A 21,797-nucleotide genomic window follows, 5' to 3' on the forward strand; every position below is an offset into this window, starting at 1 on the left:
CAGTGACTAATTTACACTGCTTGAAGGCTAGACAATTTAACTACACACTGTTTGAAACATAAGTCTACAATTATGACATAATAAAATTTTATTATATACTCATAATGTAATATCCCGTTTCACATCAAGAAAATTACAGTGGGAATTTCGCTTTTGTTTCAAAGTATCGTTTTTAAGGACTCGTGCATTCATCGCTTTCAGCTTATCAATTCAGTGTGTTTTATCTAGGTATAAACACATACTAGCGTACTGTAAAATCATTAATATTCGTGGAGGACTACTTCTCGTGGATTTCGTGGTTGAGTCAATCCACGAAATCTAATCCAAACGAAAAAGTAAAATTCCCAATCATTTTATGTTCAAAAGTTGAAATCTACGAATTAATATCCCACGAAATTGCCGTTTTGACCATAACCACAAAATTTTCTGCCCACGAAATTAAATGATTTTACAGTATATAGTTTAATACTTGCTGGCTTCATTAGATCCTAAATCAGTCAACCCTGCATTTTCAGTTCTCGCCGGAACTGAATCCTCCTCTGAATAAAAAAGAGAAGTATATGTTAACCTGAATCTATGTTAAAAAACGTATTATAGTGTTTGCACAATTAGTAATGAAACTTTGCAATATTGTTTACTTTGCCCTGCTTTAATTGTCACATAAACTTGGCCGCAGTAAAAGTCAAAGCCAACAACCAGTCTATATTTTCTACAATTTTATTTCATAAGTTTTTCTTTATATAGTTCTTCAATATCTACGACATAAATTCATCTAGTTTCAATAAAATGAAATCGACATGCTGCATCTCTCGTGCCTCGGATTACTCTCGTGACTGCACCGAAGAGACATGTCACCGGCTCAACGTCCGATCAAAACCTCCTCTCGTAAAGCTAAATCACTGGCCTTATATACTATTCGGCCGGTCCGTATTACGGACTAATTAACATATGATTAGTAAGACGTATCAAAACATGTCCATCATTCTGTCAAACAGTTCCTATTAGTAGAACTTATTTTATATAACTACATTTTGTGACCATATAAGACATGTGTGCTTTCATGAATTAATAAAGAATCAACAGTCCAGTATTTGAATTAGTTTGTTTATTAGTAACAACCTTGTGCGTCATACATTAGAAAATACAATTTGCTTTCTGCGTACTAACAAAAAATTGATCAAGTTATTCATGGCTGCGAGCCACCTGAAGATTGGCCAATTGACCTGGGAAAAAGAAGTCTGTTTACCAATTTCCATCGGTAGAAATAATACTGCGTAATAATAGCACACTTGTGATTTTCAAAACACGTGTTATTAATCGATATCAATTAAAGACGTTTCAATATGCTATTTTCAAATGACATATATGTAGGAAATGATCAAAAGCTTTGTTCCTTTTTAACAAATCAACTTTTGTTTTATTTTCCTCCACGCCTCTTACCAAACATGAGGTTAGACATGACTGTGAGATTATAGCTGAAGTCATCATTATACAATTATGATTGATATGTCATTTTTGGCCTTTCCGGAGGTTATATTGTCCTAGTCAAATATTTACATTGCTTTAAGGCTGGGCAATTCATATTGTCCGATATACAAGTCTATATATAACATATATACTCATACTGTTATATCCCGTTTCACGGAATTTCAGTGGGAAGTCAATATTATTTAGTTTTTGTTTTTATCGTTATTTACGGACCCGAGCATGCATCGCTTTCAGCGTGTTTCAGCAGTGTTTAACACATAGAAGCACTTACCGGCTTCGTCAGATCCTACATCAGTCAACTCCGCATTTTCAGTTCTGGCCGGAACTGAGTCCTCCTCTGAATAGAAAGAGTAGTATCTGTAAATCTTAATCATAATAGGATATAATAAATTTGGAACTTTCTGTTTTAATCTGAACTGAGTAATCTGAATAGAAGAAGAGAGTTAGCCTGTATTCATCAGTGTTTTAAGACTGAAACATGGACATAGATTTTAAAATGCTAAGTTATATTTCTGCTCTATTACTGTTGTATTAGCACATTATAGTAATGAAACTTTGCAATAATGATAAGGTATATTTTGTCCTTACAGAGAGCTCAGACAAAAAATTGCCTTATGTTAATATAAACAAAGATATGGCAACTGGCATATTTATCGTTCTATAGTTACAGTTTTAGACTTTATACGTCGGTGAGTATATGGCCGTGCTATAGAACTGTTTTGGTCTGAAATGGGCCATCAGAATAGAAGGAAAGAAATATTTTTAAACCTGCCCGTAAAAAAAGATAAATATGGAGGATGCTGATCTCCTTTTAATGCAAGGAAGTGTACCTCTTGAAAAAGAAGAAAAGAACATGCTTAATTGTCTGCACTGCCACCAAGTATATTTCGTGCGCAATAGATACGTTTCATATCAACTTTTTATCTTCGTATTTAAGGAGTACTAACAAAAGTAAGAATAGGCTCATTCCGTCTCATTTCCACTTGGTATTTCCTCCAATCAGGTCATATATTCGTATAATATATATATTGGGCTTGAAACAAGCAAAAATGAATAACGTAGTCAACACGTTATATTTGTTTATCATACACATCTTACACTAAAATGTTGTAATTAGTGTTTTTTAAATACCTCTGTGATATGCAACTTACAGTATAAAAACTGCATGACTTACGGTTTATCTCTGCTTTTCCAGCATCAATGGTTTCAATCTCAGTTTCTGAATCGGCGGCATTCAGGTTTTCTGAAAATCAAAACTGTAATTAGAGGGTTGGAAAAGACATTGTCTAAACATAAAAAACCGACAAAATGGACTAGATTGGATCATTCTGAACGCTACTTAGAGGACAGCTTACTTTTCAGAGAGCCGTTTACTAATACTGTAGATAGCTTGCGGTCCAGTCTATTTGCAAATGTTTTGTTATGCATTGACATTATGTTAGTTGTTAACACATTTATCAATAAAGTAATACTAAACTAACGGTATGTTGGTTTGCATTTGCTGAAGTTGTTTGATTTGACGCAATTTGAACTTGTCTTCCAAAAAGTCAAATCAATAAAGTGTTTATAAGTATGAAACACACATTAGTTTGCAGAGAAAATACAATGATAATGGTAGTTACTTACCTAAACTGTAACATCGTAATTACGTTTTACTATGTATAGTGAATCATGCCAGCAGAGAATTTGCTTAACAATGAAGATCACATATATTTTGTTTGTCATAGGACATCGGACATTATGCTAGGGATTTTGCCCTAAGTTCAATGCTATTTCTTGACTTCAGTAGCTGATAGTTTTATATAACAGCTTCAAATACTGAGAAATAAGTTATATTCCTATCAAACTGTCACAAAAAATAGTTTTATTTTATATTCGTTTTCTTGAAATTCGAACAGTTTGTAACTAAGTGTCATATTTTTGAAAAATTTAAAATGTGTATTTTTAGTTAAAATAAGCATTGGTATTTAAGGTATGTCTACTATGAAATATTTTAACACAATAAATAAACTGATACCATGCAGATTATCAGTTTTATGGACATTTTTGAAAATAAACGAAACGGAAAAAATAAAAGTGGAACAAAACATTTGGTCCCTAACTGTACTTCAGTTATTTCCACCCGAGTGCCCATGATAACACTGATGCATTGATCATATCCTATTGTTTGTTTTCTATACATCTATTGCTATACTGTATTTATACACATGTACAATACTGACCGGGCATTATGTGGAGGATTATAATTGAATACATGCAGTGGTGTAGTTAGCCATACATTGGCGTAGTTGGCCTTTTTCAGTTGAAACGGAGGGGTGCAGGAGACTGCCTATTCCACTGCGGGTTCAGGGATGCCTTACTTTTAGCATTTTATATCAGTGGAACTTCACTAGCTAGTATCAACATTTATATAGATATTCTTGGGGTGTCTGTGTTAGTTCTTTGAGGTCCTTACTAGTATTTCGGTTGGCTTCGAAATAAGTTTCAGACGTGTGAGCGAATTGATGTTAATTCTGGGGGTGTCAGTGTTAGTTATGTGCGAGTCAGTATTAGTTCTATGGGTGTCAGTGTAAGTTCTGGAAGCAATTAGGTTAGTTAATGAGATGGTGTCTGGTGTAGTTCTGTTAGGGTATAGGATGCTGGATCGAATAAAAGCAAATGTTGCTCTTAAAATGCATTCTAGGTTCGCTTCAACTGTGTCCTACAAACGGTAAAAAATTGCACCTAAGTGGCACTATTCCCATAGAAGTGCGTCTGTATTTCTTTGTCATGTTTACGTTGAAGACACATATGTAATATGTCGAAGCCACTTGCTTGGTTCTTGGCTTATGACAGATGCAGTTGTCTCAATCCTGATAACACTCAATCGACGGACTTAGAGTGTTAAGAGGTAACAGATCTGATTGAAAAATTCATAAGATATACTTATAAGGATCTGTCTGCTTTCTAGCTTCACTCTGTGTCCCCTATTTATTTAGTGTAGTGTTTTCTGTGCTTGAAATATTTACAAAAATGAATAAAGCTGTATATATGTAAGGTTTAGGAAACACATGCAATAAGTGTCAAATATTTATGTAAAAATTTATTTGCTGACACCCTGTACATAGTTTTTTTCAATTTTAAACACTTTCCCACCTGTGACCAAGTGCCATTTTTGCAGCATACGTATATAATAATTATTTACAAAGGCATGTGAACTATTTTGTTGCGTCACTGGTGGGAAAGATGTTTAAAACATAAAAAGGATTTATGTTCATATTTTAATAGAAAAGAGAATGAGAAATGGCTACAAAGTCTTCTTTTTTGTTCATAAACTTGTAAAATGAAGTCGCATTTATCAAGAAATGGTCTTCAACTATCAGAACTATGCAGTTTCAGAAGTCTATCCCTATGTCACGTTTTCCTTAATCGGATAGGCAATCTGAATAGGAAAATGTCCGAGGTCCTTTGTTAATTCATGTATTGCATGTCACCTATCGTAAAAGAAATGTCTTTTCTGTATGGTGACAGCAAAAGACATGAATGTTTTAAACGTTTACTAGTTGCACAAACAAGAGCAGTCGGAGGACATCAACAATCGAATGAGTATAAAATTGAATATTAGACTTAGTTTTGCAAAATTATAAAACACAGTTATGGACCTTGTACAGTCCATTACAGCTCATTACAGTAGACAATTGTTTTTTTAGATTTAATCCTTTTAATCCATTCCCACTATTAGTGGGTACTGAGATACCAGCATATATACAAAAACTTAACCAAAAGTAGAAAAAGGGGCGGTGCATATCAGCTCATAACAGTGGACACGTGTATGACTACATACACAACCTTAACCAAAAGTAGAAAAGGAGCATAATTTTGTTAAAGAACGCTTAAGAACGTAAAATAGAGTTATGGATCCTGTGCAGTATAAGTCAGATTATCATAGTGAATAAGTGTGTGTGAATTTTTAATCCATTTTCACAAATGATACTACCTTACATAAAAAACTTAACTTAGACAAACAACATTATTTTCTCCAAAACAAAATTTGAATTTCAAAAATATTTCCTTGAAAATTTTGCGTATGCCCCCGTCAAACTTGTTTGACGATTAACTCAGAAGAATAAAGATACTTTTAAATTAAAAATGTTCCCATAACCGTCGGAGTTCTTAAGAATAATGAATATTGCCGATAGTATATGTATATGTTAAGTATTTAAAGAGAAACTAGAATACTTCATTTTCTTACCGTCTTTGATACTGATGGTGTCCATCAAGTCCTGGACCAGGTTCGTACCTAAATAGATTCACTGTTCATCAAGCTCATGTATTTAATATTATAAAGGTCTATTCACATAACTGACATTAGATATAAACTTGTAATTTTTTGTATTAAGGGTATTTATCTTGTATTAAAGGCATATTAAAATAAGTATCTGAAATATAAAAGTAGTAAAAACTGTATGGTTTACAGTGCTTGTTTGCTGTTCCAGCATCAATTGTGGCAACTTCAGTCTCTGAATCTGCGATAATCATGTTTTCTGAAAAATATGGTAATCAAGGATGGGAAAATATAACATATTTCATAGATAAACTTTTTTTGTAAAACACCGTTAGAATATATACGATTTTGATATGCAATTGTGATTATTTTTACATTTCCCTGTAATATATACATGTACAACTTTGAGTTTTCTCAACAGAAACTTTAAGTTCTCCAGTGTCTATTAATTGCGTCTGACGATGCACTACACGAGAGAAAATGCCTTTGGAAGATCATTATTTAAACAAGGTTTCAACAAAATGAAAACCAAGTTACAGTTCTTTACGATAGATAGAAATTCGTATGAACTGATACGGTTTGTCATCTAGTATAAACTGTATTATTCGCCAATATGACATAAATATGGCACATGGAAAGAAGCCGGATGTCCATTAAAATAAGGCCTATGTAAAAAGATACAGGACTTTGTATTTGCTCATGAAATAAAATTGTTCTAGAAGTTTAGATTTTAGAAAAAGATATTTCATATGATATCAAAAGATATATTGTACCTTTATTTGTTTCAGTGCAAGATCGAAATATTTTTTTAATCAAACAAACGAAACATTGGGAATGGAGTGAAAATTTCAATCTTGTGTTTATAACTTCAAGACATTTTTTTTTACTTTGCATGTCAACAAACATATTTCATGTTTATTTCTTTTCATAATGTTCATAACTGATTTTTACAAAATTTGTCATTCCGAACCACTGAGAAAGGGTACTTGATATTTTTCAACTCTGAAACTACCAAACTTGTATATTTCATTGATTTACTAAAAAACCTGTTATAAAACAGTATTTTATCGAGTGGCCCCTGTAAGGAAAGACAATTATTGAGTACCTTCATGTACGATTAATTTGAACTCTGTTTTGTCTGAATATATGCTTAAACAATCTTCGTCTACTTCAGTACCGTCACTATCCAGGAAAATAACTCCAGTAGCATTCTGTATCTTAAATTTTTCCCTACCTGTTAGAAATATAAAATGTCTGGTTACTTGAAAAGGTTACTACATAAATGTTTAAAGCACTATTTTTTGTTTGTATTCTGCAGAGGAAATACAGACTTTTACAAAAATGCATTTTATGTCCAAGAGATATGCTGATTATTCATAATTCAATATTATATAGATCTAATACTGTTTGGTTCAACATGTGTTGAATTTCTAACATCACAGTCTGTTTATTCTTTCGTTTCAGAGTAAACAGACCGCCTCGGTAGACTAGTGATAGAGCGTCCGCTTCGAGTCTGGGAGGTCGTGGGTTCGATCCCTGGCCGCGCCATACCAAAGACGTAAAAAATGGTACTAGTAGCTTCCTCACTTGGCGCTCAGTATCAGCGTGATACTCCTGTGAGGCAGCACTATAAAGTTGGACATTGTGCTCACTGCGACAAGTAGACACCGTCGTTTATATAACTGAAAAATTGTTAAAAGAGACGCACAACCCGAACACACACAAAAAAAGTAAACAGTCTGTATATTGCCTTCAATACCCCTTGGCCATAATAACCGACTATGCTCTATTCAGTTAAGATTACAGTATAACAAAAATAATCACTGAATTGAATACATATTTATAGAGTAACTGGCTTTTAATCCTAATCTTTGTCTGTGTTCCCCTTCCCGACTTACCTTAAACGCATTGATGATTGTTAATGCACGGAACTCCGTACCAGAGAGATTAATTTCCTACAAATTAAATACTTACATTTCTTAATAAACTGCTCAGCTGAAAGAAATCGTATCAATACTTTTCGGTCGTTGAATGTTACTTTGAAACTTTTTTGTTCTTCGGTTGCCATAGTGCCGAAAATTCTGGAATCAAACAACACCAAAATAAATGCTATATCTGAATTGTAACAAGTTAAACACAAAGTAAATTTTCAATTTTGTGAGAGGCACTATTTCAACTACTACTAAAGTGACACTTTATACGGTTACATTTTATATCTCTAAAATGAACAGGAAAATATTACCTGACGCTAGCTGTTATCCGAAAATTTGTATTGTCAAACGCTAATGATACAGCTTCTATATGAGCCTTCTGAAGTCGAATATGTGGCGAAGTCTACATTTCTGATCACTCTTACGTTAAGGGAAAACGGTATAACAGCAGAAAGTATAGCACACAGTCAATAACGACTGAATGCAAACATCCTAAGCAATCAGTTTAGAGAGATACAAAAGAGTACACCACCCTGCATTCCGTCCATGCATTGTACCTCAAGACCTGACATGCACTACCTTTATACATTGTACATGGAGTAAAGAACTGAGACACACAAAGTTGCTGGCCCAGGTAACATTAAAACAAGATATCTGAATGACTACACAGACGCCGTAACTCTGGTACAAATAGGCACCAGAATGGAGGGGAGCCGAAGTTAACACTATATTCGAAAATGATAACCACAACAATCCTGCAAAATACAAACACATCACAGTTACATCAGATCGCATTAAGATGACTAAGCACATCATTCACAGTCAAGTAATAGATAATGAACATCTAGCTACCCACCACTTTCTGTCACAATAATAGTATAGGTTCTGGAAGAAGAGTTTAACCGAAAGCCAGCTACTCCTTACGCTTCAAGACATCGTTTCAATGCGTCCTTTTTATGCATTTTTGATAAATTGTAGTAAAATCTAACGGAAACATCTAGTATAAAGAAATTAAAATGATAACTTATATGAACTCGACATGATTCATTAATAAAAACGAATATTAATCGTAAAATGAACTTCCAACAATTGCTGGTAAACAAGCCACATCTTTATTAAAATGTACCTGTCCATTACATGTTTTACCGTGCTGTCCTTTTTTCCGTACTAATCAATACTTAAAATTTACTCAAAAAGATGTCCCTCCTTTAAAACGAATGCCATATGTAACGAAATAAAAATAAACAATTTTCAAAACTGTTTAAAACGATGTTAAACCCAGTTATGCGGCGAGATTTCAGCACTGGGACATTATTGCAAATGCACCAGAACGAAGACATGTAACAGTTCTGGTTTATAGTAAACATCTATTTCTAAGCAAGTGCCTGGTCTTATTGCAAGAACATCAAAAAAGGGTAATTCTGTGGTGCTTTTCTCCATCGCAAGTTTTAGATTTTCATCAAGATTGTTTAACAGCTTTTCCTGAATTTCTGGGTCCATAAAATGAAGATATCATCCAAAAATCGTTTCCAGCGAGCTTTGAAATATTTCTTTGAATTATTCACCAAATTCAGAAGAAATGTTGTTACATAATTTGTTTTCAAGATAACCAATAACTAGTGTGGCATAGACTGAGTCACATAGTGTCCCCATGGCCGTACCTTTTATTTGCCTAATACCTCGTTAAGGTAGAATATATTGTTCATAAGTGTGGTATTAATTTTGCTGCTTTCGTATAGGCATTTTTTCTGGATGTAGATTTAAACAGGAGTGTATTGCCTCTGTTCCTTACACTTGCGGTGTATTAGAATACAGAGGTTCAACATGAAAAGTCACTAAAAGTGTTCCTGCTGTAATCCTTTCTGAAAGGAAAATTATAAAATCTGTACCATCACGTAAATAGCTAGGAACAAATTTTGTAGATGGTCTTAGTAAAATATCTAAAATATTACTGAGTCTCTGTGTTTGGTACGCTGGACCAGAAACAATTGGTCCTAATTTCAAGCCTGTACCATTTGTGACTCCAATATATTCAGTTGCGAACTTTGTACACAACTCACTTACTTATATACTTTTATGGACCTTTGGTAGACCGTAAAAGTCTTCATTTTAAAGTTTTAGAGATAATCTATTTCCTAATCTGCAAGGCAGCCAGTCTTAAAATTCGATGATCAGTTTACTGTATTTCATTCTGTCAGATTTTGAAAGATCACCATTAAATTTCTCATAATAAGCTAAATAATTTAGTAGTTTTTATAATCATTTGTTCATAGTGACCTTTGTCCATTATTGCAGAAGCACCTCTTTTATCATCATCCTTTTTGTTATGTTTAACATCGCACCGACTCAATTAACGGTCATATAGCGACTTTCCAGCCTTGATAATGGAGGAAGATCCCAGGTGCCCCTCCGTGCATTATTTCATCACGATTGGTCACCCGGGTAGAACCACAGACCATCCGTAAGCCAGCTGGGTGGTTTCTTCATATGAAGAATACAACGCCCCGAGTGTGGCTCAAACCCACATCGGTGAGGGGCAAGTGATTTGAAGTCAGCGACTCCTCCTTTATCATTATGACATCATCGTGCATCAAATTCTTAAGAGCATTTCTCTCAAGCTTTGATATATCAGAAAGCTAATTAACAAACACTTCAAATGTTCGACTATAAGTACTTATGATGTTTTCTACTCTTTATACTAATTTACCGCATAATCTCATAAAAGAAAAACTGGTAGCTTTAAATGAGAAAACATTTGCAAGAGAAAACGTTAATCATCTGGCATGTAATGAAACTATATCATTCTTTTTTAACAGTAAATTTAGGAGATACACCCTATGGAGTTGTGATCTGGCTTTTGAAGCTCTAAGGTTTCTATTTGATAACATATTTATCAAATTTGGCAATAAAACTTACAGACAAGTAATTGGTATCCCGATGAGGACTAACTGCGCCACATGCATTGCTGATTTACTGATGTACTGTTATGAACGGGATTTTTATGCTTAGTTTGTCCACTGAGACTCACTTTGAAAATATTGAAGCGTTTAATGGAACCTCGAGGTACATTGGTGATATTTTGAATATGGACAACCTATATTTTACAGAAATGGTGAAAGATATTTATCCAAAGAATTACAGCTTAACACGGTTAATCTTCAGATAGAGAAGCGTAATTTTTGGACTTAAATTTAATAATTGTGAATAACAATCTAGGAACGAAGAGGCGATTTAAATTTGAAATTGTCAACTTCTCCCACCTTGATGGAGATGTCCCTCGAGCTTCATCATACGGTGTCTATATTTCACAATTATTTGTTTTGCAAGAGCTTGCTCAAAGTTAGAGGATTTTAATAATAGAACTTTTCATATCACCAATAAATTATTAAAACAGGGTTACCATTATCATAAACTACAAAAGACTTACACTTAATTTTACTATAGATCGTCCGAACTGTTAAGAAATACAATACTAACCTTAAAACACTTTTAAAACTTGGCCTGCCACACCCGGAATACTATAGAGATGTAGTTTATAAAATTCGGAAAATTAAAAAAAAGTCCTTATTTTAATCAGATATTTGTAAATTGTGTTAAAAAAGTTTATCAAAAGAGGATACAATGCGAAAATCGTGAAGCACAGTGCATGTTTGGTGATTGACCCCTCTACAGTTAATCGCTACGCTTACCTATTTGATGTTGCGCTGACTAATAAAGTTCAAGATTCCTTGATGTTTTTTTTTCTCTAAATCCTACAAAAATAAAACGGACGGACGTAGTGGAATTTTGTCTTGTAGCTTTCTTAGTCGTGTCCCTACGTTAGGCTCTTGGTGCTCTGACTTCAGACAAGTTGTTGCGTACATTGGTGTAATTATACATTAGATTGACCCTAATTTATGTTTTACTTTATATGATCTGGTGTTATGTCACTAAAGTTAGAACCTTTCTCAGCGGGGTTTGATTTTATTTACATTGTGTTTTCTAACTTGTTGAATATAAGGTAAGTGCGAGGTTGGCATGTCCTAAACGCGTTTAAGCTCCTAGTTTCTTTTATATAGGTTACAGACCGTTCCAAGGCGATGCCCCTATTTTCAACTTGTTTTCCGTTCGTCTTGTATTTTGTGTGGCGTATGCCGTTCATCCTTGTTCAACTTTTCCCCTTTCCCCCTCCACTCTCCTCCCTTTTTCTACACCTAGCCCCCCTCCTTTTTCTGTATTTTGCATGAAATAAAAATGTAATTGTAGGATTTTTTAGAGCAACCCGTCTATATTATTTTTTCTGTTCCGTTTTTGTTGTGGGCCTACTTTGCATATTCGTGACTCTATAGCTGTGTTTGGGGTGCTCAGTGCTTCCGGGAAATCTACCATTAGCTTTTATCTAAAACTCGGTTATTGTTCACATATCGTTATCTATACTTTATGTAGTCTGTATCACAGTTCAGAAGTAAGCTGATTGGGCTATCAATTATGACGTGTAGCAAAATTTAACTTCCCCTTTCTCAATTAACACCAGATAACCTATTTTCTCTTATTTATACTTAGTAACAGATCAGTCTTTGTACATGTATTAAACAGCTGATTGTATTCTTGACAGGCTAATTTTAGGGTCAGGTACGTACTATAGTGATTAGAGAATTAATTATATTGAAACGCTGATAGTAAATGTCAAAATAGGGTAAATATCAAAATGACACTTAGGCTTGTTTTTGTGTGCACATTGATGTCCTTAAATACTGTTTCAAGTGTTTATACTAAATAGCTGTATATATTTTGCATCGTATTTTGTATGTTATTATATTAATACCCTTATCTCCCTTCTTAATTTTTTATAGCACGTCCCTGCTCAATAGGCAAAGCATTTAACTACGGATCCTGGGGTTGTAAGTTCGATCCCCGGGTGATGCGTATGTTCTTAATGGCGATTTAATAAAAGGCACTGTGCATAAAATCATTCGTCTCCTACCTCTAATTCATGCGGTGAAGTTGCCATTTATTAGAATAGGCTTGAACCAAGGATCACTGTGTTCATATGTAGCAAAACTGTTTTGCATACATCATTACTCTTATTCGACATTTTAGCAATATAATATATTGTTTATGCTGCGTATTTAAAGACACCAGAATATGCTAGTTAATAGGCAATTATACTGAAGTAACATACGTTCCTGTTGTTATTTTTTATGACTAATACATGTATTGAAAAGTTAAAAATATAATGAACATTAACAAAATGACACCAGTTAACCATGCTTGGGAAAACTGATTAAAATAAAATGATATGTGTTAATATGGAAATGGTCCTATGGTTTTTAGATCCTTGTGGTCCCTGTTCACATGTGATCCTTATCACTGCTTTGACTATAGTTATGAAATTGTTGGAGTTAACGTCGCACCGACACATGATAGGTTATATGGCGACTTTCCAGCTTTAATGGTGGAGGAAGACCCCCAGGTGCCCCTCCGTGCATTATTTCATCACGAGCGGGCACCTGGGTAGAACCACCGACCTTCCGTAAGTCATCTGGATAGCTTCCTCACATGAAGAATTCAACGCCCAGAGTGAGGCTCGAACCCACATTGATGAGAGGCAAGTGATTTGAAGTCAGCGGCCTTAACCACTCGGCTACGGATGCCCCGTTATGAAATTGTTTTGATGAATAATAATTATTATAAAATGGAGATGTTACTTTCAACAAAATGCATGTCTTCAATCTGAACATAAATACGTTTGACTCTTGAGTAGTAACATTCTCCTAGTGTTCAAACGCGGAATGAATACTTAAATTACAGTGAAAACTAATGTAAACTAGTTCGTTATCATTTTTATCATGGTCTTAGTTAAAATATCCGGGTTCACAAAACAGATATTAATTTCGGTTAATGACCTCGATTACTATCCATGTGGGAACCTTTCAATTTCAATATTAATCATGGTAAATATGAGTATGCAGTCACTTCTGTTATCACGGAACAATAGCTGTATGTTCCTTCCGAGAAGCTGTCTGCGTTATACAATTAGACATTCGCCTGTTGGCGGAAGGTCCTCTACATTCTCTTTGAATGCAATGTATTCATAAGGAGCGCTACTGTTGTTTTTTATTTTTTTTATTTATTTATTTTTTTTTTTGTTTGTTTGTTTTGTTTTGTTTTAATCCTCGGAAATCAATCAAAGAGCCACTAATCTATTTCGGATAGTATGAAATGATGCTAAATGGCTTATATTTAATGGCTTAAAACTCTTATATTCATTTTTTTAAATAAAGGCTCAATATTCAACCAGATGGACCTACTTTTGTAGATTTTAGAATGTGACAAGTGCTTTTTCTCACGTTTTAGCATCGCCAATGACTTGATGTTATTGAAATTAGCATGGTTTTGATTGGAAATAACAAATATTTTGACGATAAAATGGCTCCTGAATAAAAAATGCATGAATAATAGATAATAATAAATAGCAAGATGTTGCTTACCCAGGGCTATATTTTACATATTTTAGTCAAATGAGTTGACATGCATTAAATGTTCACTTCTTGAGATGTTCTCACTATTTTGTGAAGAAACCAAGAAACACATTATGAAATAGGCATATAGTGAGAATGGATGAACATTGAGAATAACATTCAAGCATTTTTCATATTTGGTGATCACTACCGAATCAAACATAAGCAAGCTTGTGCATGTATATTACAAGTTGCCCAAATATAGATAGTCCTCATCTTTCTTCTTTCCTTCCCTTTCGCAATAGCATCTTGTTTCATTTCGCACTATTTGGGGTTCAGTATGTATATGCAGTATTTTGTCTAAGTCTGCATGTTCTTGTCACATGCCACTTATAAATGGCATAAGAACAACTGGATTTTTAGTGGGTTTTAGCCAAGTAAAAAACACTAATGTAAATAAACTTTTTAGATATCTCGTACATGTACACCTTGCAATTTTAATACTGAATTATGCTTTGTCGTTCCAAACATAAGCAGATGAATCTCGAAAACAGAATTGGAAAGCACCTACCTCTTCTAATAATAGAGTCTGAATTGACTTGTCAGTTTTACCTAGCAGGTTACATATACACCAGCCTCTAGCATAAAGTTAGTCGGATGTCACCTTTTATTTTCATTAAATCAAGACTAATAACAAATAATGACCGTGATATAGACTAAAAGTTAAGACATTCTCTTACTTTATCTTTGATGCATTTTGTGTACATACTATTTGGAAAATATTCTTATTCCCTGATGAAAATATCTTGAACAAAACATCTAACGCAATACTTTTTGCCAATATCTTTTCAATTAATTATAATGAAAACATATTTGACTTATGATTTACGTGCTTAGAAAAGATTATTGCTAATTACATAGAAATTAAAACAAGTCTGACTTATTAAATCACAAAGGTTTATTTATTTTTATACACTAAAAGATACTAGGTAAGGCTAGATTTCTCGGAAGCACAGAGCACCAAAAACACAGCCTTATAGCAACGCGTTTGCAAAGTAGGCCCAGAACAAAAAGAAACCGTAATGGAAAAATATTACAGACGGGTTGTTTCAAAAATCTAACAAGTACATATAAATTTATGCCAAATATAGATAGAGAGGGAGGAAGTGGTAAGGGTTAAAAAGGTAGTGAGGTAGGGAGGAAGTTGAAGGGGAAAGTAGAACAAGGATGAATATACAAAGGGAATGCTACGATCCTTAATCACAGTTACACTACAACGTAAACCTAAATAGCGCAGACATTCATGTACCAAAGATTACCACACAACCACACCCAACTAACTAACATAGAAAATAAGACAAGTAAGATACAAGAACACAGTAGGGCACCGCTTTAGACTCACAAGCACACAAACGCACCCCTATAAGCAGGAAAAAGCAATCGTGTACCACCTTAGGATTCCGGCAGCCAAAATAAAAGGGAGCCACGAAAACTAACTCAAAGTAAAGGGGGAGAGGGATGCAAAAAGGAGCGCAAATGCAAGGGGAAAGGACGTTGGGGGTGGGGGGGGGGGGGGGGTGGGGCGGGGCGATAGGGGGAGTGAGGAGGAGGAAAAAAACTTACAACAAACAAGACAATATACGCAACAGACAATGCAAGACTGACGGAAAACCAGTTGAAAATAGGGGCACCGCCTTGGAACGCATTTTGTCTAAAGTTACAACATATAAATTAATAAATAATAAAACAAATTAAAGTTCTCATTTAATATAATTTACCTTATTGAAATTTCTGTATGACATCTGCAAGAAATGTTTTACGTTTCCCGAATTTCAAGAGAAAAAGTATTTGTCGCTTTAGCAGATTTGTTTAGGGTCAATGAAAAAGTACAATGTAAAAGCTGTTTTGCTTTTCTCAGTATGAGAAAATGCCCCTGATACTCTAATTAGATCGTTCCTTACAATTACTGCCTTTTAACAAAACTGCCTTCGATAGGTGCTATGTAGTTCTTTCCCCTTTATTATACTGTTCAATTACTTGTCATACGTATTTGAAGTAAATTAAAGCATTGATGCATTTATATCATTTATAATTCTTCTGTTTATGATGCACTTTCGTTGTTGAAAGCTTTATTTTATAGGTATCAATAAACGCTTATTGTTTGCATATATATGTATACGTATAATCAGTCAATGTCAGGACGGTGTTCTTTGAAATGAATGTAAGTATTTTATCCAATCAGTTGACATTTTACATAGTTATATTCAGTAGCCCTACGCATTTCCTAGAGGAACCTCCACTGGATAAGTAAGTTGGCGCATGCGCAGTTCAAGAAGCAAGTCAAAGGACTTGGCTTCGCTTTAGATGACTCTCAGTTCGCTGTTGGTATTCGAAGGAGACACATCGAAAATAATTAATTATTTAATTAATTATTTGTTGCACTAGTCAAGCTGGGACTTTGGGACGACAGTGCCAAGTAAACAATTTTAAAGCAAAAGGAAGGCATTCTTTAGCTAGATATATTGAAAGGCATTGAAAGCCCGGGTCGTAGTACTCTAGTGGCATTTTAAGTGTCCTTTTTGGCTTATTTTACTAGTTGCACCAGGACTTTAAGCTGATATTTCTACAAAGAACAGATAAGGGCATTCTGTGTCTTTATTGGTCATAGAAGCCTGGGTCGTGGCATTCTGGTGATTATTTTAGTAAGGCATTTTGCTGTAATGTTTGAGTAATCTAATCATAAGCATTTTAAAGAAATCAGTTTCAGTTTTGGGTTTTCCGTGAAAACATCCACTGTTCACGTGAAATATGTCTCATAGACGACGTTTGACCCAAAATGAGCGACAATGCGCATTGTGATATCTTCTGCCGGACAGACACAACGTTACGTCGCCGCGTAATTTCACGTTAGCAACAGCATCTTGGGAAGATTATAGCAACTGTATCTCGACAACGGGGATATGCCGCACTGACCAGGTCAAGGTCGTTCCCACGTTACTATGGCAGCACAGGACCACCAGATATCACTGATGGCGCAACGTCACCGTTTTGATTCGACTATAGCGTTTAAAAGAGTCTTCGAACGTATCTATAGACTCCGGATTTCAACACAGACTATCAAGAATAGGCTCCACTCTGCCAACTTGCGTGCTCGCAGACCAGTGGTAAGGCCACGCTTGAACCCACACCATCGAAGATGCAGCCTAGAGTTTGTCCGTCAAAATGTTTGGTTTGGACGTCGGCTATTGCACAACGTTTCAGTTTGGATATTTATGACGTCCGCAGGCGAGTGTGGAGGCAAAAGAACGAGCGCTTCCGTGACTGTTGTGTGGCAGGACACGACTGTTTTGGAGGGGGGTCAATTCTGGTCCGGGCGGGCATATCTTATGACGACCGCACAGACCTCAACGTCATCGGGAATGGAGCACTGACTGGTCTACGTTACAGAGACAAGATACTTGAGCCCATTGTGTGCCGTATTGTGTACACCATTTAGCGCAAGAACTAGCCGGCAAGGTCACCAGGCATCAGCCCAGTAAAACATGCCTTGGACATGCTGCAGCGCCGTTTCCTCTCGGACTCATCAGCCACCAGCGCTTGATGAGCTTGCAGACAAGCTGATTGGCGAACGGCGACAGATTCCCCGCACAGACATCACGAAGCTGATTAACAGCTTTACGAACAGATGCCGGGTGGTGAGTCTTGCTAGAGGTGGACACACTCGTTATTGACAAATGAATGCAACATTCCTGCATTTAAAGTAAAGCCACAGTAAAGGAGTTACTAGTAACTGTTATGTTGATTTAAGTTTTTTTCTTAAAAACAATGAGTCATTAACGAAATACAACTGCTTATGAACATCTTTACGTATCACATTTATCATTTAAACTGGTGTTAACCATTTGTTGTTGGTATCAATATCTAGTTATTTAGATGTCTGCTGCAAGCAAATGGTAGGATGATTACAGTTTGCATAGAGACCCGACTTACATAAAAAGGTCCAAAAAGTGTAAGAATAAATACAAATATGGAAGTACTTGGAACACAAAGCTTTTTGTTTTTATAGCCTTATGTTGTATTAAACTGACTCTGCATACCCATTTTACCAAATTAATCTTAAAACCCCTGTAGTTTGTTATTAGTCCCCTAATGGTTGAAAACCAGGTTCGTGGACTATAGGAATGCGTTTTTCCGTCCGACCGTTTGTCCGTCCGTCATTCCTTCATTACGTGATTCTGTCCGTCCGTCCGCAATTTCGTGTTCGATCTATAACTATGCCATTCATCAAGGGATTTAATACTACCTGGCATAATGTTCCCCATGATGAGATGACGGGTCATGCGCAAAACCCGGACCCCTAGCTCAAAGATAAACGTCACAATTGGAAGTCAAATGTCATAAAGGTTTTTTTTCTTGTTCGCTTCAAAACTCTGCCATCCATGAAGGGATTTTAATATTACTTGGCACAAATGTACCTCATTATAAGATAATGTGTTATGTACAAATTCAGACCCCTGACTCAAAGGTCAAGGTCACACTTAGCAGTCAAAATGTTAACATGGCATGAACAAGGTATGTTTCGTGTCCGGTCCAGATCTCCATCAAGGGATTATAACATTACTTGGCACAAATGTTCCCCATGATAAGACGACGTGGCATCTGCAACACCCAGAACCCTACCTTAAAGGTCAAAGTCACACTTGGAGGTCAAAGGTCTATATGATTTTTCCTGTCCAGTCTATAACTTTCTCATGCAAAACAGGATTTGGATATCAGTTGGCAAAATATCCCTCTGGATGATACAACATGTCATGCGCAAAATCAGGGCCCTTAGCTGAAAGATCTAGGTCACACTTGGAAGTCAAAGGCCAAAGGGGCTTTTTTCCTGTCCAGTCTGTAACTCAACAATCCTTAAAGGGATTTAAATATTACTTGGCACAAATGTTCCCCATGATAAGACAATATGCCATGTGCAATACCCAGACCTCTAACTTAAAGGTCAAGGTCACACTTGGAGATCAAAAGTTGATATTTTTTTTGTAATTTATGATCAATAACTCTGTCATCCATGAAGAGATTTTAATATTTCTTACCACAAATGTTTTCTATAATGAGATATCTTGTCTTACGCAACCCCTTATCCCTAACTCAAAAGTCAAGGTTAGTGTCAGAGGTCAAGGATCAATATGATTTTTTCCCTTTCTAGTCCATAGCTCTGTCATCTATAAAGGAACTTTATTATTATTCGCCACAAAAGTTTCCCATAATAAGACAATGTGCCTTGTTTAATACCCAGACCCCTAGTGCAAAGGTCAAGGTCACACCTGAATGTCAAACGTCAACATTCCTGTCCTGTCTGTAAAATATTTTATATCAGCTCGTGTGTCATATAGACCCAATTGATGGTATACAGTTGGTGTATTTTTATTGGAATTACTTCCCTTTAATACTAGTATTGTTTTTTTTACATTTGTTTCTCACATTTTCCCACCAAAATAAAATGTTATCAAAGTTTAAATTAAATACTTTTTATATTCATAGATGTTACAAAACAATCAACAACTGTAGATTTTATATATGCAAATTTTAATCCAAGTATTTTGTTATAACATATTGTATATATACTACAATATTGTTTATGCATCATTGACAGATATCCGATCATTATGTTATACAGCAGTAGAGAAAATTAGATGCATTCCAGTAGGGGACTTTGTATTGCATAGCAATACACTATTCACTTCAATACTGCAATGACCAGAAATAATATGTAAAACTGAGCAAAATATAGTAAGAAGGTCAGATAAAAAACGTACATGCCTTTTACAGGTATTGACAAAGACATGTATACTCTTCTTCTTCCCTAAAATTTTTCCTCAGAAGTCTACCAGCCATATAAAATATCAGATTTCAAGGAATAAGTTAACATTTATTTACCAATACTATTTTATAAAATAAAAAATCGGAAATCATGCATATGGATAGCTGCAAGATAAATTTTCCCGTCTTGAATGATACTAATGGTTACTGTTAACATGATGTGTTTGATTTCCTTTGGTTTCCTGTTTGTTTTAAATGAAAGCTATTCAATTCTGTTTCAAATAATCACTACTAAAGCCAATAACATACTGTGTGGTTTTATTCCATTGAACTTTAAAGTTATTTGACGGACGGCGAGCTGTGTTTTGTCTCTTCAACATAGACGATATTATGGATATGAACACAGCATAGCAAGTACACCTGCTTCGAGAACTTATTTCAGTTATGATTGTGTTGGATGACAGACAGTATACTGTACTTAAACGCGACAATAAAGCTTAAAAGTAATGTATTTTGATGTGTTAAAAATACAGTGTTAACAATAAAAATATATTTTCCATAACTAAACATATACGTACATCTTATTCAGGTATTCCCATTCCTAAAACACATCCAAAGTTGATCTGATTCATTACCTTGACTAATTTGGTGTTATTGTTTTTATCTCGTATCAATTAAGCGGACTTTGTCATCATTGATTAAGACAACTCATGCACATTTAATTTACAATAAAGTTTATTTTATACATATGCGTGTTGATAAAAAGCCAAAGGCGTATTAATTTAGGTTTTTGTTTGGGTCCAATTTACTTGAGTACTATACGAGAAATTGCTTTGAAAACTTGTTTATCATCAACTGACCAATAACCATAACTCTCGCTTATATTACGGCCCTTTTTGTACTTAGAAAATAGAATGTCTTGGTTGAAATTTAGTTCTGAAACTTTGTATACTTGTTTATCATCATTATTAATAAGTTAATAAGTAGGTCAAGAACTGTGCATTTTGTCAGAATTATAACTTTTTTTAACTTGACAGGTTTTTATTCCTAAGTGCTTTTTTTGTTAAGATTCGCCTTCTTTCAATACTATATTTTTGAAACGTTATACATTATTTGTCATCGGGAGTTGAGTAATAAGGCCAAGAACCGCAACTCTTTTCCTGCTTATTGTCTTGCGCATCTGTAGACGAGCGATAGCCCCCGCAGGCGATGGTCTAGTTTGATCTCCAGAAAACTTTGTCAGATTTTTTGTCTTTGATAAAATCATGTTTCGAAGTGTGTCGTCTCGAATTAAAAACTGGAGTACTGAGTCCAGTCCTGTAAAAAAAGAATCTATTAACACTCCATAGGTTGCATTGGTACTTGCTTTACATGAGGCATGATCAAAATATATATCGTGATAAAATTTAAGTATATGTTTTGATTTTAGTCTAAAATCGGATATAAGCAAGGCTACTGGGTTAAATCAAAGGTAATCTTTGTTAACAATTTAGAGACCACATTAAATCAAGTGAGAATATTTGTCTAATACAGGTCATGTCTGAAACGAGTTTATCTTCCATCAAAGGCTCTGTCACCATATTAAATCTAAGAAACACACTCACATTTGGTATACCTCGTTTACATACAGTTGTTTCAAAATATCTGTCTTGATGACGTCCACGCCCTCTAGTCTTAACTTAAATGCGGTCACATTTCTACATTACCTACCCGGATCCTGACAAAACTGTTTGTCGTAATAAAATATATAGGAACATGATTTTTTTGCTTTTTTCAGATAAAACAACTTCAAGAAGTGCAAGAGTACTCGAAAATGTCACAGCCGTCGTTCTGGCAATTGCTATATACAGTGTT

The 21,797-nt window shown here is 34.9% G+C and overlaps 1 protein-coding gene across 1 annotated transcript; it reads right to left on the reverse strand.

Moving 5' to 3' along the window:
• Positions 1 to 418: 418 nt before the first annotated feature.
• LOC128547142 (uncharacterized) lies at positions 419 to 20,605 on the reverse strand. Its single transcript, XM_053518885.1, has 8 exons — positions 20,522 to 20,605; positions 7,727 to 7,833; positions 6,858 to 6,986; positions 5,943 to 6,011; positions 5,720 to 5,767; positions 2,663 to 2,731; positions 1,760 to 1,825; positions 419 to 539 (listed from the first exon to the last, which is right to left on the reverse strand). The coding sequence occupies exons 2-8, from the start codon at positions 7,818 to 7,820 to the stop codon at positions 463 to 465; spliced, it is 552 nt and encodes a 183-aa protein (XP_053374860.1). The 5' UTR covers positions 7,821 to 7,833; positions 20,522 to 20,605; the 3' UTR covers positions 419 to 462.
• Between the last annotated feature and the right edge of the window lie 1,192 nt (positions 20,606 to 21,797).

Source organism: Mercenaria mercenaria, chromosome 12 (assembly GCF_021730395.1).
Source record: "Mercenaria mercenaria strain notata chromosome 12, MADL_Memer_1, whole genome shotgun sequence".
Lineage (NCBI taxonomy): Eukaryota > Metazoa > Mollusca > Bivalvia > Venerida > Veneridae > Mercenaria > Mercenaria mercenaria.

Coding starts and splice junctions, on each gene's coding strand:
- LOC128547142 (XM_053518885.1), bottom strand. CDS start 7,820: ATGGCAACCGAAGAACAAAAAAGTTTCAAAGTAACATTCAACGACCGA. Junction 6,012..6,857: donor CAAATTAATCGTACATGAAG/GTACTCAATAAT, acceptor CATATTTTTCAG/AAAACATGATTATCGCAGAT. Junction 5,768..5,942: donor TGGAACAGCAAACAAGCACT/GTAAACCATACA, acceptor GAATCTATTTAG/GTACGAACCTGGTCCAGGAC.